The sequence below is a fragment of the Doryrhamphus excisus genome, linkage group LG20, assembly GCF_037039965.1.
Source record: "Doryrhamphus excisus strain RoL-2023G ecotype Guam linkage group LG20, RoL_Dexc_Guam_v1.1, whole genome shotgun sequence".
Taxonomy (NCBI): domain Eukaryota; kingdom Metazoa; phylum Chordata; class Actinopteri; order Syngnathiformes; family Syngnathidae; genus Doryrhamphus; species Doryrhamphus excisus.
This window is the reverse complement of record NC_136376.1, coordinates 329,680-347,452: the sequence shown is the minus strand read 5'-3', so window position 1 is coordinate 347,452 and position 17,773 is coordinate 329,680. Positions and strand designations below refer to the sequence as shown.

The following is a 17,773-nucleotide window of genomic DNA, read 5'->3' as shown; positions in this document are numbered from 1 at the left end:
CGTGAAGCTGGAAGTGTGGTTTTGCTTTCTTTACCATGTGTCCTTGTGGTGCTTGTTCTCCAGGGCACCCCAGCCAGTTCCGTGGGCTACAGGGTGGACCAGGACCGATCCCCGTACAGCGGCAGCATATTTGACGTGGAGGAGGAAACAGGAAGAGTCATCACTAAAGTCAACCTGAACGAGGAGCCCAGTCTTACCTTTAAGGTGAGGGAGGTTGTCCTTGTTCTGGCTTATAGCGTGTCACATGTTCCCTTTCCCCCCCCCCATGTGCAGTTGTTTGTCATTGCCTTCGACGCGGGCGAGCCCGTGAAGACCAACAGCACCGTGGTGGAGATCACTGTCCTGCAGCCCTCCCGCATCCCCATCTTCACCCAGGAGGAGTACAGGTGATGATTGACTGATGTCTAATTCCGTCTCACTCAGCCTCTCTGGAATCATGAATCGGAGTGCATGAGAAAGTATACTCCGCAACACAGCAGCAAAAGAAGCGATGTTGTCATGAGGTCAAGATGGATCATGATCATGCAGACCTTCACACCAACAGAGTTTGGAAGCGCGTGTAGATCTAACTGACAGAGATAACCGACATCTCGTGGTCGCCAGCACTCGTTTGTGGGGGTGTCGCCCCACCTCGCCAGATCCAAACGTGGCAAGGTGGGCCCGAGTCCTGGGATGATGACAAATTCCTCAATCAGGAGGAATGAAAACGATGATTTTTACAGCCTCCAGATCTCGCCAGGAGGAGGCATCACTCTGTGCATTGATCCCAGCACCTTTGGCAGGGTGGGTGGAGGCGGGGCTGCTAGCATAGTACACACAGAGTGTGGAGGAGTGTAACGTAGTGGAAATGAAGCAAATATTGCATATATTCTTCCATTGGTTCTTGTAGAACCAATCTTGTGTCTTCTGGTGACATACCTTTATCGTCCGGGATTGTCCAGCATCGTCCTGTATCGTCCCGTATCGTCCCGTATCATCTTGTATCGTCCCGTCTCATCTTGTATCGTCCCGTATCAACATTAAGGGCCTCCTGACTGGCTTGGGGCGGAGCGGACGTGGCGCTGGTCTAAAGTGGAATGATGATGCTCGCTGTCATCACGGCTCTGCTGGGCTTCGGCTGACTTGATGATTTTTGACCCCCCCCCATTTGACATTTGATTGGGACCTTTTTGGCACAAAGCAGCATGTTGTTTATGTAAACAGGTCCAGGTCTAAACAGGTCCAGCATCTACTTAGCGCAGTAATTATCAATCATAATCATCACAATAATAGCAGCCTAATCAGCGATGGGAGAGGACACCGCGGGATCCGCCCACCCATCTCCATCATGTCTATCCATAGCTGTACTTGGAATGGGCGGGGCATAAACCAGACGTGGGCGTGGTGTAACCTTAAATCAGTCTAGGAAGTGTGAAATGGATTTATGTTTATTATCCTGTGAGGAAGTCATTTTGCTCTCCTTACCTCCGCTCCGCCTTAAGCCATCCGCATGGCGTTCCTTTTGTCTGCCGCTTCCTTTTATTTCCCCGTGATGTCCAATTGTAGCCCCTCATTTCCTCCCCACCGCTGGAGATCATGTTCCTTCCTGCACGTACAAGCGTGTCTGCAGGTTCTCGTCTGTGGTTTGGGTGGAAGGGGGTCTTCTTTGCCACCACGGTTCACGTTGCACCACCTCCCTGCGTGTCCGTGTTCGTGTTCGTGTTTGTGTCCGTGTCCGTGTCCGTGTCCGTGTCTGTGTCTGTGTCCGTGTCCGTGTCCGTGTCCGTGTCCGTGTCCGTAGTAGTCCGCCAGATCCACGTCTCATCACTGACGATGAAAAGAAGGAATAAAACGAGCCTAATGAGGCCTTTCGTCTGTTAAACGTCTTCAGTGGAAGTGTTGAAAGGACCGTCGACCACGGGTTCCTTGACCAAGCATCCATGTTGATCCCAGCCTGGGATGGGCCTGGGAAGGAATGCTTATGACACAAAAACACAAGCTGCACTTTAGCACCTGAACCAGCAACAGGCAGCAGGTATTCCTAATGCAGTGAATGACATAGCGCTCCTTTTACCATGCTAATGCTAATTACATGCTAATTTAACGCTCCATGAACCTCGCACAGATACACTCCATGCTGGTAGTACTTATAACACGCCACTAGGGGACAGTATTGCGTTGTGAAGAATGTCGTGCCAGTACACGCTTGTATGACAGCAGCCATGTTGCTATGCTAACATGCATGTTAGCCAAACATCGCAGTCCAGCTACTCCATTTCTCCACACTCCTGGAGTCCTGTTGCTATGGCAACTGTCTGGAAGGAGGTGGTTTACAATAAGGCCAAATACTCCATGTGGCCGTTTGTACCCGCCCACAGCATGGAGGGAAAACCTTGGCGGGGCTTTAGCAGGAGGCTTTAGAGGCAAATTAGCTGTGTCCCATTGTTTGCATCGTTAGCTCCCTCATGCTAACGGTTTTTCTTTGGCACAAAAAGGAGAAAGATGTGTTGATGTTTCACAGAAGGATGGTTGATGGTTGATGGGTAAAAATAGAAGGAAAGAAATACAACATGACGCCATGTTGATGATCATCAACTGCTGAGAAACGTTCTTGGATATAAATATCTCATATAAATATGTGATCTAAATATCTGATCTAAATATGTGATCTAAATATGTGATCTAAATATGTGATCTAAATATGTGATCTAAATATGTGATCTAAATATGTGATCTAAATATGTGATCTAAATATCTGATCTAAATATGTGCTATAAATATGTGCTATAAATATGTGCTATAAATATGTGCTATAAATATGTGTTATAAATATGTGCTATAAATATGTGCTTTAAATATGTGCTATAAATGCATGTGTGTGACCTGTGCGCTGGTGACGCCTGCTGCAGGACCAGCTCGTTAGACGGGAGAGTAACGTCCCCCCGTGGGCCAGCCCCCCAGGTGTTGGTGGCAAGATGATTTAGTCTGCAGTGAAAGACGCCGGCCGGCTGCTCCATTTGTTTAGTGTGATGTCACGCTGGCGGCTCCGTGTCCGCCATGAGCTGGCCGCGTCGCCTCTGCTGTGCCGGGACGACCCGGCGCACGGTAATGATGATGTGATGTCATGTGGGCGATAACACGCCGCCAGGCTGCACGGTAAATGTGTTCTTCTCTGCTGCCTTGCTCCACCTTGGGGGGTTCTATTCCAGATGCAGTCTTCTGTTTGCACCTTTGAAAATGTCTTCAGTGATACGGGAATGCCTTTTTCCCCGGACATAGCGACATATAGCACGTATAGCTAGCGCTACCACGCAACACGACGTGACGTGACGTGGCTCACCAGCTTGCTTTGGAATTATCTTGGACAATGTTCCATTGTCCGGGCGTGACGTCATCGGGGTCATATCGGGTAAACATGGCGGTGTACGAGACACATAACGTGTATATATAAATATATATATACTAGTACATATAAGGTAACATATATCACATAACGTGTATATATATTATATATTTTGTATTGCCTCTCAATGTCCTTGGAGCTGTACTAGTCGCCCGTACAAACATGGCGTGCGCCTCATGGCGCCATCATAAGCAAACCGCACAGACAAGAACACGAGATGCATTCAGGGACATCGGGTCATGACATTTGTTTTTTTTAAGCCAAGCGTAGCCCAGTGACCCAGTGAAGAGTTCCGCAACCCACTTTGGGTCCCGCCCCACCAGTTGGGTGCCTGCTTTAGATGTGCTTGCTTGGTGGTGGAATGGAGGTGAAGATGTGAGGCGGAGCATTGAAGGCATCACGGAGTCCAGCCGTCCCAGAGAACAGCGGCCTGGTCTTTGTTGGTTTCTTTTTCGGTGAAGCAGTTTGACTTCGTTCTCTGACGGCGTTCATCTCTTCCAGGCGGGGGCAAACTACGCTAATAGCGACCCGACGCTGCCTGCTAGCATCGCCATCCTGCCTGCTAATGACTTGAAGGTGCTAGCTAGCATATGTCTGCCGATTCACCCCACACTTCACAGCCAGCCTCGTTCGACGGCAGGCGCCCACAGCAAAGAGGGGTTGACACGGTAACGCCCCCCCCTCGGCGCACGGCGAGCTTTATACGCCTCCGCCTCGTCTCGTAAGTGTCACACCGCCGTCGGGCCCGAGGCGGCACGCTGACGTGCGTGCCGTTCCCTCTCATGTTGACACCAGGACTCTCCGCTGTAGACGCCCCCCCACCCCAACCACCCCAACCACCCCCCCACTCCCACCCCGCAGCTTTTTATTTGACTCATCTGAATATGAAAGAAATGAAAAGTGACTTTGTGACTGCTGCTGTTAAATCTTATTCACCTTCTCCTGTGGCTCCTCCCACCTGGCGACACGTGGGAGGGCTTCTGATGTGTCACTTTACTGACGTGTCTTGGTTAGCATCATCCTCTTATTTCTAACCAAAACACTACGTTATTGCATCATCAATTTATTTCTACTCATTACTTTAATTTGGGATTTTCATTTTTGTATTTCTGTTTTGGTACCTACCTACTTATTAACCTACCTAACTACCTACCTACCTACCTACTTATTAACCTACCTACCTACCTACCTACCTACCTACCTACCTACCTACCTACCTACTTATTAACCTACCTACCTACCTACTTATTAACCTACCTACCTACCTACCTACCTACCTACCTACCTACCTACCTACTTATTAACCTAACTACCTAACTACATACCTACCAACCTACCTACCTACCTACCTAACTACCTACCTACTTATTAACCTACCTACCTACCTACCTAACTACCTACCTACTTATTAACCTACCTACCTACCTACCTAACTACCTACCTACTTATTAACCTACCTACCTACCTACATACCTACCTACCTACTTATTAACCTACCTACCTACCTACCAACCTACCTACAACCTACCTACCTACCTACCTACCAACCTACCTACCTACCTACCTACCTAACTACCTACCTACCAACCTACCTACCTACCTACCTACCTACCTATGAACCTACCTACCTAACTACCTACCTACCAACCTACCTACCTACCCACCTACCTACCTACCTACCTACCTATGAACCTACCTACCTAACTACCTACCTACCAACCTACCTACCTACCTACCCACCTACCTACCTACCTACCTACCTACCTATGAACCTACCTACCTAACTACCTAACTACTTACCAACCTACCTACCTATGAACCTACCTACCCAACTACCTACCTACCTACCTACCTAACTACCAACCTACCTACCTACCTACCTACCTACCTATCCATCCATCCATCCATCCATCCATCCATCCATCCATCCATCCATCCATCCTTCCATCCATCCATCCATCCATCCATCCATCCATCCATCCATCCATCCATCCATCCATCCATCCATCCTTCCATCCATCCATCCATCCATCCTTCCTTATCCTGCCAACCAGCTGCTAACCATCCAAACATGTCATTTCCTGTCGTGAAGGCCACATTAATACAAAGCGTTCCCATCACCAAGGTGGCGTAGCCACGGCTTCCTGGCCCTGGACGCCACGATGGCGGCAATTATTCAGTCGGCGGCGGCCCAGCCGTGCACGGAGCGGGAAATTGAAGCGAAGTCATTTGTGTTATCCAAACATTATTCACATGCCAACACCCGACCGCCTCGTAATCCAAATGCTGGGCTTTATCGTCCGCCAACCACTCATCTTTTACACAATTCCTCACGGCCGCGTCCTTGTGGAGTGGTTGGATGCTGGAGAACTTTGCTCACCCTTTTCTTCCCAAACTTGGGTGAACACGCCTGCCAACCTGAGGGTCAGTCAGTCGTCTAATCGCAGCCAACCAAAACAGTGTATGGCGAACGCGGTACGTTCCCGACTTAAAGCCAAACGTTCGCCAACGAGGTCCAGTGTCATCGGCAGAAGGACCTCGTGGCCAATGTAGAATACCACGTTCACGATTAGATGTTTCTTCTGGCTTGAGTGTCCCAAGCGAAGGCGAAAGGCCTCAAAGATAACGCTGCTTGTTGCACTCAGTGGGAGTCAAACCTGCGTGAACTTCCTGCCAAGCCTGGAAAACACCAATCAACCCTGAAGGCAAACTCCAGAAGACGTTCTCTGTTAGCATTCATTCCGTGTCTGCTCAGCTAAGTACGGAAAGGCTCGCCTGACGCCACTTACCTCCAGCGCGTTGGGATGGTTGGCCTTTTCAAAAGGAAGCGGCGGAACACAAAAGCGGTTGCAGATCAGCAAGGCGGCACAAGAAGATGTCAAAGCCAGACGACGTGGCGGCGTGAAATCAGCACTCAAGGTGCCGCAGCGCGACGCCGCGACCCCCCTATTGATGGCAGCTGTAATTTGGGTTGCGAGCGGCAACGACCACGCCAGCTGACTTTGATTACACACGCCAGCAGCTGCCTCGCCATTAGCGCCATCGTGGAGGGAAAACCTGCTCTTAGCGTGAAATCCTCCTATTGATTTGGAAGAGGAATGCGGTGATGTCGGTGTTTAGCACGAGTGTTGTCGAGAATAAAATGGTAGTTTGAGTACTTCCCGAACCTTGGAAGGAAAAGGCCAATCTGTGCTCCTGCCAACCACCAGGTGGGACATTTGGAGCAAAGTCATCATGAAAATCCCAATACTAGCGTAATACGTGATGCCATTGGTACTTCTTCCTCCTACACAGAAAATGTCCAGTTACTGACATGCGTTCATGTAAAAGCAATATGCGTTGCACCCCCCCCCCACCCCCACCCCCCTCAATGTTTGAATGTGCTGAGCATCTCAATGTGGTTTCTGTCTCCTCACTAACCCTCCAGGTTTCCTCCCGTCAGTGAGCTGGCGCCGGTGGGCACGCCCCTGGGGAGCATTCTAGCTGCCGCCATCAACCAGACCATCTACTACTCCATCGTGGCAGGAAACGATTTAGGTGACTTTTGATTGATGTGGTGGCTAATACGTCATTCTTTGCTCCCAGGCCCTCCCCGACAAACGCACCTTCACATTATGAACATTACATTATATACCTTTTTATACCTTATTACCTTTTCATTCTAAATACCCAAAGCGACTAGCCAATGGGTGCGTCCCGGGACGTGCATTCATTGGCTGCCTCTTTTTCACCTCATGTCTCACACTAATTGCAAACGACTTCTTTTAAAATGCATTTTTCATCCAAGAGAAAAAGAGTACGTGTACCTGTCCAGTGCCCCGCCCCTCATGCAGAGCCACCACCACCATGTCGAGTACCAGATGGCCCCAACTTAGTGTCAGCACTCAAACGCACCACCAAGCTGAAGTATTCTCCCTCCTTTGCATCTTTGCAAACACAGACGGCTTGTCAAGGTAATTAGTCCCTGAGAGCCCGGCTCCGCCCCCCAGGTGGGACTTTACCTAAACAGGAAGGAGACGTTCAAAGGAATATGACCGTGAAGGCAGCGTTCCACTGTCTTCTCAAAGCAAAACTAGGGCCTCCTTCCGGATCATCAAATACTACATATGGTACAGTACTACACCGTGGAAGGTGGTCTGTACGGCAAACGTGGTTGCTGGCTGTCTTCATGAAGAAGGTGGCCGAGGTGGGCCTTCCTGTGTTGCTGGGAGCTCATGTCAGCACCAGATGTATTCCTGTCCTATCCCTTTCCACTTCTCTTCTTTTTCCAGCCTGTTTTCCGTGCTGTTTTTACCGCCTGCTTTGGTGTTGGTCGCTTTCCATCCACATCACGCGCTGCGCTTCTTTCCTTCCAGGTCATTTTGGTGTGAACAACAGAACAGGCGTCATCTCCACCGCCAAGGCGCTGGACTTTGAAAACGTGACCAGCTACGTCCTGAGGGTCCAGGCCGACTCGCTGCTGCTCGTCATGTCCAACCTGCGTGCGCCTTCCAAAAGTAAGGAACCCGCCTGGCTCGCTTCTGTCCAGTGTGGAAGTACGTCTCATATCAAATCCGGGGATTATGCCCGCTGGCTGCTGGCTGACGTTGGCGTTCCTGGCGATGGAAAATGGCGCTCAGCGTTATCAATACCTTTTCCTATTGATACTCTTGATGGGCTGTTATTTCATTTCAAACATGAAATGCCGATGAAATCTAATAACGATAAAAGTAGTTCTGATGACCAATCATTTAAAGCAACGCTCCAATGAGGCGACTTCACACGTGCCGTGCAGGTCAGCAAATCAAGTGCTCCTTTTTTGCCCTGCCTGCGTCCTTAACAGCCAAAACAATACAAAACGTCCAAAACGTCCAACACACCAAAAACCTTAACAGCCTCCTGAAACACCAAAAAGTACACAACCTTTACCAGAGACCTCCATGGTGTCACCCTGGCTCCTGGGAGCATGTGCCCCAATACAGGGCACCTTGCTGGGCCACTGCAGGTGACGACCTCCCCTCTATCTTCTGCTTCTCCTGGTAGTACTCATGTACTAGTAGTAATGTCATGGTATTCCTGGTAGTACTCATGTACTAGTAGTAATGTCATGGTATTCCTGGTAGTACTCATGTACTAGTAGTAATGTCATGGTATTCCTGGTAGTACTCATGTACTAGTAGTAATGTCATGGTATTCCTGGTAGTACTCATGTACCAGTAGTAATGTCATGGTATTCCTGGTAGTACTCATGTACCAGTAGTAATGTCATGGTATTCCTGGTAGTACTCATGTACCAGTAGTAACGTCATGGTATTCCTGGTAGTACTCATGTACCAGTAGTAATGTCATGGTATTCCTGGTAGTACTCATGTACCAGTAGTAATGTCATGGTATTCCTGGTAGTACTCATGTACTAGTAGTAATGTCATGGTATTCCTGGTAGTACTCATGTACCAGTAGTAATGGCATGGTATTTCTGGTAGTACTCATGTACTAGTAGTAATGTCATAGTCTTCCTGGTAGTACTCACATACTAGTAGTAATGTCATGGTATTCCAGGTAGTACTCATGTACTAGTAGTAATGGCCTGCTATTCCTGATAGTACTCAAGTACTAGTAGCAATATCCTGCTATTCCTGATAGTACTCAAGTACTAGTAGCAATATCCTGCTATTCCTGATAGTACTCATGTACTGGTAGCAATGTCCTGCTATTCCTGATAGTACTTGTGTACCAGCAGTAATGTCATGGTATTTCATGAGTACTAATCCACAGGTACACTTGGTCATGAAGTGTGGTTGAACAATCATGGCGGAGCACGATACGGGATCAAGATACGATCCAAAGTACAATGGGGATGTTTTTGCTGACATTGTGTTCTCTGTCCAAAAGTACTTGTACTGGTTTTGCTAGTATTGCAAGGATACCAATCCTGTTGTGGTCGTTGTTTTACAAAACACCTCCTCCTTTTCTTTATGGAAACTATCGAAACATTTCCACATGCAGGACTTGGTCTCTTTCCCAGAGGAGCCTGAGGGGGCGCTGACCCGGGTGTTCTACAACTAGCCCGGTCAAAGCGGTCCCGTGGGTTTCTGATGGTGGGTTGGGAACATCCCGTACACTCGGCTATATCAACGTAGCGCAAAGTGGCCTTCGCCGGACCCGACGCCCAGAGACCGGACTAACAATGCTGGCCTTTTTTGGGCCTTCATTCGGACCTCCAAAACCATTCCCCAAATGATGGCCACACCCACTGAGTATTGCGCAATGTGTCTTTGCTCCACTTTGGCATGTGCAATGAACCGTGCCAACATGACAACTAGGTCAACCCTCCAAGTACACACAGTACACACAGTACTGCATATATTTCTACCTCAAACCTTCCACTGACTGTCAGTAAACACGTTGGCGGGTCTGACTAACATTGAAAGCCTCTCACGCCCCCCCTGACAGTTCACCGTGCATCCCCAGGGGGGCCTGCCCCGCTATTTGGGAAGCTGGCTTTGGCTAACATTAGCATCCGTGTGTACTTTCTCCCCATGAAAGTAATATTGCAATATGAAATATTCCAAAGATAAGCAAGCAGTGGTTTCCGCCCCCTTGGGGTTTTACAGTAACACCCGAGTTCAGCCAGTACCAGACATAGTACCTTGCCGTACTTTCTAGTACTTGCTTCTGTCAGGGAAATGTGTCCGGAGCAGGTAGAGGAGGTACCATGCAGTGATGGAGGAGGATCATCTCATTGGATGGGATTGGATGGAATTCGATGGAAGTCGATGAGGTCTCCTTCCTCTCCGTCTCCCAGCCTTTCCTAGCTGGAATCGGACGTGCAGTCATGATCCTCCTTTTCCGCATCCAAGGAAATCTCCTGTGCCGGGGATGAAGTGTCGGATGAGTGGTTGCGATGACGTTGGAGACGTTGGATCTAGCATGTCAGACAACTGGCTGGTAGATCTCAAGTTGACACCCCGCCACCCATGACCCCCGCATGTCGTGTGGATGAATGATGATGATATTTGGTAAATATAATATTTGGTAAAGTACGTGTTGGTGCCGCTTGCTTCTTGCAGCAAACACAGCCAAGGTGTTCCTGGAGGTCAACGACGAGAACGATCATCCTCCCGTCTTCTCCAGGCAGCTCTACATCGGGGGCGTGACCGAGGACACCAAGATCTTCAGCTCCGTGCTAAAGATAGTGGTGAGTAAACATCACGTGTGGACCAGAGCTGCTTCTTCTAAACCCTAACTTTTGGCTTCTCCACACCCCAATGGTACGATAACTTTTACTTACTTTAGTTTTACTGAAGACTGGAGGGAGGAAGGACTGGAAGAAATGATGGTTAGTCCTCATGGAATACCATGGAATTACTACTAGTACATGAGTACTATGGGGAAAAACATGACATTACTACCAGTACATAAGTACTATGGGGAATACCATGACAATACTACTAGTACATGAGTACTACCAGGAATATCATGGCATTACTACCAGTAAAGAGTACTACTACCACATGAGTACTACTAGGAATACCATACATTACTACTAGTACATGAGTACTATGGGAAATACCATGAAATTATTACTAGTACATGAGTACTATGGGGAAAACCATGACATTACTACCAGTACATAAGTACTATGGGGAATACCATGACAATACTACTAGTACATGAGTACTACCAGGAATATCATGGCATTACTACCAGTAAAGAGTACTACTACCACATGAGTACTACCAGGAATACCATGACATTACTACTAGTACATGAGTACTACCAGGAGAACCAGAGTATAGAGGGGCAGGATCCACCCGCTGTGGCCCAGCAGGGTGCACTGTAATCGGGCACACGCTCAGAGCAGCCGGTGGAAGCCATGGAGCCATGGATGAGCCACTCTCAGCAGGTCCTCTCCAGGAACGCTGCTGGTTCACAAACTTTCTTCATATCTTTTTATCTCTTCCATGAGCGCCTCCCTCGCTTCCCCCTTCCATCACTATGGAGCCGGGGGGGCAGGGTGGGGGGGGGTATTGCTGCTATTTATCAGTGTCACTTGCGACACGGCTGAAAATTGATGCCTGCGTTTGGGCGCAGTCGCCAGTCTGAAGGTTTTTCTTGGCTTTCACTTTCCATCCCATTCAGCAGACGGAGCGGCGTAACGGAGTGTAGGCGGGCTAGGAATTCCAAGCTACTTCTCCCGGTGAAGCATTCCTAATCCTGGCTTCACCTTTGTTTGAATGCTCTCATACACTGATTAAGTGACGGTTGGCAAAAGTGCAGGAGGTAAACGTATTCCTGGGGGAAACCAGGTGGAAATACACCCCGCCCCCATCATGTGTGGCGGCTGCGTGGAGGTGGGGGGAGTAATTAGCATGATCTCCTCCATCACTCGGAGGCCATGTCGCTTTGAAACGGCCTGTGGCGTCGTTTCATGTATTCTCCTAGATGATGATGATGTGATGAAGACACGGTGGACAAGTTCTAGTGCCGGCCTGATGGCTTCATAGGTGCTCCTTCAATGAGTCAGGCTTGCTTCCTTTGGATGCTCATGTTCCCCAAAAGAGGGCAAACTTCACCTTTTTCCCGCCTTGATACATTATTTCAAATACTGTCTGTGGTGGGAATATTCTCTTTTATTCAAGGAAACTTGGACTTTTTGGGATGTTGGCCACAATCCCGATGAGACATGAACACACGAGGACCACTGCTAGCACGAGGCAGCTAACGATGCATGTCATGGGTTCACCTCCTCGTCCTATGAAGCCTTCTACGAAAACACCCCCAACGTTTGATCACTGTCCATGCGAGTCATCGTGCGAGTCACGAGTCATCCCTCGTATACGCTGGTTCAGGGCCCGACTGCGATAAGGGAATTTCTGCTATGATGCTTTTCCCTTCCCTGACCTGTAAATGTCGTGTTGGATTCGGAATGTTGGATTCGGCTGACGATCCATGCCAAGGTTTCAGATCATGAGGTTCGTGTATTTGGAAGTGAGCCCTGAAAGAAGTTTGGGATGGCTCAAAACGCTCGCTTTGAAAAGGCGTGGTAAAACTGCCCCTTTGTGACATCACAGCTGGCTGCGTGGCCTGCAGTAACCACTCCCCACCGTGCAGCCCTCATTTATTACCTATTCCCAAATCATGGATACGACTATACAAATACCCTTTTTTGTTTGTTTGGTTGGTTGGTTGTGTTTTTTGTGTTTTGGCGGGCAAAAAAATCCAAAATAAATAAAATGGCCGGATGGATGGATTTTGTAGAGAAACGGTCTTTTTCTCAGCCGACTGGTTGGCAGCCGTAGCCCCCATGACTGCTAATGTGGCATACGTAGTCCATGGTGAGCCCCCACCCTAAATGATCAAATATGATTCCTCGCCTTTAAGGATATTACACTTTAGCCCAACCCACCAATCCAGGTACTTCCTGTGTATAATTTCCTGCTGCGTACGGAAAGACTGCATGTGAAGAGTAAAGGGGGTGTTTGTTTGATTTCAGGCTAGTGATGAGGACACCGGCAACTTCAGCGCCATGGCGTACCGCCTCATCATCCCCCCCACAGCAGAGGGCCAGGACAGCTTCGTCATCGAGACCTACACAGGCGTCCTCAAGTCAGCCATCATGTTTCGAAACATGCGCAGGTCCTACTTCAAGTTTGAGGTGATCGCCACCGACGACTACGGGGAGGGTCTGAGCAGCGGCGCTGAAGTGGTGGTGAGTGTCCAACAGGCACGCCGTCCTCCAGGACCATTTGGCTGCAGACGCGGTAGAACCGCTCCCCCAAACCCCCCCCCCCACCCCCCCACTTCCATTGCTGGCCGTTCTGGGATGCTGGCTGATGATTGAAATTGAAATGAAACCATGGAATGGATTCAGTATCCATTCCATGGTTCAATCATCACCATCATGAAAGCCCTCAACACCGTTCAAGTGCAAATGGAAAAATGCTTCACTAAAGTACTCATGTACTAGTAGTAATGTCATGGTATACTTCACTTTTGGTTTACAGGTGTCGGTGGTGAACGCGTTGGACATGCAAGTTATCGTGTCCACCGTCCCGCCCACCTTGGTTGAGGAGAACAGGGACCAACTGATCAGGTAAGGCAGCATTGATGATGGCGTCGTCCGTGGAGAACAGCAACGTTCTCATAAACGTTCCGTGGATTAAAATGTGTGTGGCGTTTATGTGATATTACAGCAGGTTAGTGTTTAATAAGATGCCGCAGGGACAGAAAATGGATTTGCCACCTCCAACCTTCATCCAATCAGGTTGTTGTTTCCTGGAACATTACGTTGCTCAGCATGTGACTTAGCTTGTTTTCTCCCAAAATGAATCGCACCTCCTCCCACTGCTTTTGCCCACGAGAAGGTGGGAATGTGTTTGGGGGAGGGCAGTTTTCACCTGGGTAAGAAGCTACGAGCGGCATACCCCAGGGGTCAATCCTGGGACCAAAACTGTTTACCCTGGATATAAATAATATTTGTAATGCTACAAAAGACCTGACGTGAGTATTACTTCATTTTGTTCTGGGGAAAACACGATGAGAGCTGATTAATAAAGTCCCAGATTGAATGAAAAAAGGGTTAGGGTTAGAAATAGAATAGAAACCCACGTAAAACTAAATGAATGGCATCAACAGGGTGAATGAAAAAACATTTCTAGGGGTGTCATTTCTAGAATAAATGATCAAATGAGCTGGAAAAGCCACATTGAGAACATAAAAGTCAGTCAACAAACATCAGTCAGATAGTTGGTAGATGAGCAGTTGAGGTTAGAATCCGGTGTCTTTGTTCCCGTCTGAATGACTTCATTCCTTTGCCACCTCTTGGGACACGCAGGTTCGCCTTAGAGGTCATTTGAGGGGCAAATGTTGCTTCTAATGACGTTGCTTTCATGACAGCATCCTGGAGCGTCACATCCAGGACCAGATCCCGGGCGCCAAAGTGATCGTGGAGGCCATCGGACCACGTCGTCACGGCGACGGCTTCGAGCTGGAAGACTACAGCAAGTCGGACCTGATGGTGTACGCTATCGACCCGCTTACAAACCGGGCCATTTCACGGCAGGAGCTCTTCAAGTAAGCTTCTAACCGATGGCCGCCTCTTACTGCTTCCTGCGTACGTCCTGGCGTTTCCTGTACGTCCCCAGACCACACCTCCTGGAGCGCAGGGTGTCCTTTTCATTCCGCCGTCTCCACGTAATATGACATGCTTTAAAAAGGACCATGTTGACTTGACTCTCAGGAAAGACTTTTCAAAATAAAACCCTTTAGAGCTGTAATTTTAATAGCGTGAACGTGGACTACTTTTGTCCAAGGTCATCAACCTAACGTCACAACCTCAGACGGGCCGTGGCTAATGCCTGGAGTTTGGAAAAGAGTCTAGAGAGTCTATAACAGGATCCAGACGCCGCCAGGCGGGCCAGCGTAGGGAAGCCAAAACCACATAGTTGGTCCTTGGTTTGTAGATGGGACCAGGAAGTGACCAGGAAGTCTTTAAGAGGATCCAAATGCCGCCAGACGGGCCAGGTAGTGGTTTGTGGAGGCCCTGTAGATGGACCAGGAAGTGACCAGGAGGTCTTTAAGAGGATCCAAATGCCGCCAGACGGGCCAGGTAGTGGTTTGTGGAGGCCCTGTAGATGGACCAGGAAGTGACCAGGAGGTCTTTAAGAGGATCCAAATGCCGCCAGACGGGCCAGGTAGTGGTTTGTGGAGGCCCTGTAGATGGACCAGGAAGTGACCAGGAGGTCTTTAAGAGGATCCAAATGCCGCCAGACGGGCCAGGTAGTGGTTTGTGGAGGCCCCGTAGATGGACCAGGAAGCTCTGTGATGTTGAAGGTGAGATGGGGTCGCAGGATGGAGGTGAGCTGAGTGCTTTGTGAGGAAACACAAACACACAACCAAGCGGTACTCCACTGGTACTCACGCCTCCACGTCCAAATGTTGCGTTCGCCGGGTCTGTCTGCCAGAGCGAGATTACGCTTTATTTCGACCACGCTGGCGTTCGCACAGAGCGACACGGGGAAAGTGTTTACAAGCCATTTTTCTTGCTATCAGGGGAAAACAGGTCGCTGGTTGGCAGCTGAGGACGGTCTTGAATTGCACTTTTTTACATGTCGGTGCCCCCCCCCCTGTCAGAATAATCAAGCACAGGTCCTTTAGAATCCTCTTCCATCTGAGCCGCCAGCCACAAGGCAACATCGCCATAACGCCATGTAAATATGGCCACCCTTTTTCCCGCCCCACCCCCCGCAAACGCCCGCCCCCGCTCTTCGTTTCCTTTCTATCAGAAGTATCGCAGCAAACGCGTCCAAGAGGTGATTCTCCTCTCCTGTGTTTCATTTGAGATTTCTGGATGGGAACGTTCTGGAAATCAACAAGGAGTTCCAGCCCTACCTGGGCGAAGGTGGCCGGATCCTGGAGATCCGCTCGCCGGACGTGGTGGCGAGCGTGAAGAAGGCCGCCCAGGCTGTGGGCTACACGGAGGGAGCCCTCCTGGCTCTGGCCATCATCATCATCCTCTGCTGCATCCCTGCCATCCTCATCGTCATGGTTACCTACAAGCAGTGAGTACCACGCCGTGTCATCGGCTTTCACGTAAGGCCCTGATTCCCGGTGTTTCATCTGTGGCGCTCTCATTAGACGTGCTGACTGTCAACTGCGGGGGCTCGCCCCCCCCCCATCTCACGCTAGCACATGCTGAGGGAAAGCTAATTAATTACGCTCATTTGTAACAAATACCTACAGTCACTTGTGGCCGCCACGCCACTTTTTTACGCTGCTTAATCGTGTTTGGCTGACATGAAGACGCGGCTGGAGAACATCAACACGGCTTGTTGGGATCAATAATGATCCGGTGTTGATCATTAATACCTGCGGCCGTGTTCCTGCACCGCAATCACTGAATTAGCTAAGGCTAATGTTATTTATCGAGGTATTATGTACATGTATGCAAGTACAGTACAACAGTACTTCCCTGCTTTGCACTGGACTCCCAAAAGGGACAACCTGGCATTCAACCTGAACTTTTGACTTCTGCTGTAAAGTCGATCAATTTCAGCTGATCAATCAGTTGATCAATCTAGAAATATTTTGTATGCTGCGTCGAAACCATTCATAAGTGTTGAAACCATTTTCTGTTTGTGTCCCCCCCCCCCACCCCTCCTTGGCCTCCTCCTCATCATCGCCACCAGGTTCAAAGAGTAAGTAACAATGCTTATTTGTCACACACGAGCGCTGAACTCATCTAAATTATTCATGAGCAGCTTGAACAGGAAGTAGTGCATGGACTGTGTACAGCACATCTGGGGGGGTTGGGGGGTGGGGGGCGGTAATAGCACACCCAGCCATTCATCGGACGGCTTAGTAGATGAATGTTTCATTATGCCAAAATAGCTTTTTTATTATGTAGGAAAGCTCATTAGATTTCAGGCAAATTTAAGCAATATCAACTTGGCCTCCAGATTAGCATTAATACGCTCTTGCTAACTTATGGATATTCATAACTAATGTGTTAGCTTGATACCAATAACCTTTACTGTGGGAAATGATGATCCTTTTCCACAGACGCCAAGCGGAGTGCGCCAAAACGGCCCGGATTCAGATGGCGCTACCTCCGGGAGGCAAGGCGGCGGGCGGTGGCGCCGCGGGGGCCAACCTGTACGAAGAGCTGGGGGACGGCAGCATGTGAGTCACCCGCCCCCCTTTCACGGTCGTCTTACATCTCCTCTTGCACGTTCTTGGGGGTTTCCTTCAGCCGCCGACTCAACCGAAAGACCCCACCACAATGAAATAGTCCAAAGTCCGCCACACAAGGACTCGGCTCAACATTCATTCATTCATTTTCTACCGCTTATCCTCACGAGGGTCACACGGCGTGCTGGAGCCTATCCCAGGAGCCTCTGTTTGTTTGTTAGCTAGTTGACCTAAGAGCTCTTCCTGCTGGGTTCCTCCTGTAGTAGTTGTCTGGGGGTCCGTGATAGGACACGGTCTGGCCTTGTTGGACCACACAATCTAGAAAACGCTGCTTGGGTCCGCTCCTTGGGAGCTGGCGCCTCACGCTGTCACGGCGGTGGTGAGCGGAGGGGAGTGATCTTGGCGTGTCACCGCTGACCGCCCCCGTGGGCCTTCGGGCCACATCACCTTTGAGTCACCCCATGCGGAGACCGCCACAGCCAATTCCCGCTCATTGTTCGGAATGACATTCCCGCCATCTCCCCTCGGTCGTCTTACCATCTGTCTCGTTTTCTGTCCTTGCCGCCATTTCTTGTCCTCCTCGTCTTTGTGGATTCAGGCTGCAGTAAGTAACCACAAAATGCAACGTACTCCCACACCCTTAACACTTGGCCTGTAGGCATCCTAGGTGACCTTTGCCCTCATCATTCCAGCCGTGCTTTCCTTTCCTCATAATTGTCA

At 49.4% G+C, this 17,773-nt stretch overlaps 1 protein-coding gene across 2 annotated transcripts in view; it reads left to right on the top strand.

Moving 5' to 3' along the window:
• LOC131107862 (protocadherin-15) overlaps window positions 1–17,773 on the top strand; it is a 104,806-nt gene that overhangs the window by 72,968 nt on the left and 14,065 nt on the right. Inside the window, exons 23-33 of one of the 2 annotated variants that reach the window (XM_078799314.1) lie at window positions 64–204; window positions 274–386; window positions 6,810–6,919; window positions 7,738–7,878; window positions 10,432–10,559; window positions 12,858–13,073; window positions 13,369–13,457; window positions 14,261–14,437; window positions 15,706–15,924; window positions 16,552–16,560; window positions 16,925–17,044. In XM_078799314.1, the coding sequence (XP_078655440.1) occupies window positions 64–204; window positions 274–386; window positions 6,810–6,919; window positions 7,738–7,878; window positions 10,432–10,559; window positions 12,858–13,073; window positions 13,369–13,457; window positions 14,261–14,437; window positions 15,706–15,924; window positions 16,552–16,560; window positions 16,925–17,044 (1,463 nt within the window). Of the gene's footprint in view, window positions 1–63; window positions 205–273; window positions 387–6,809; window positions 6,920–7,737; window positions 7,879–10,431; window positions 10,560–12,857; window positions 13,074–13,368; window positions 13,458–14,260; window positions 14,438–15,705; window positions 15,929–16,551; window positions 16,561–16,924; window positions 17,045–17,773 lie in introns of those variants that run through there. The other variant, XM_078799313.1, reaches the window with a different exon arrangement.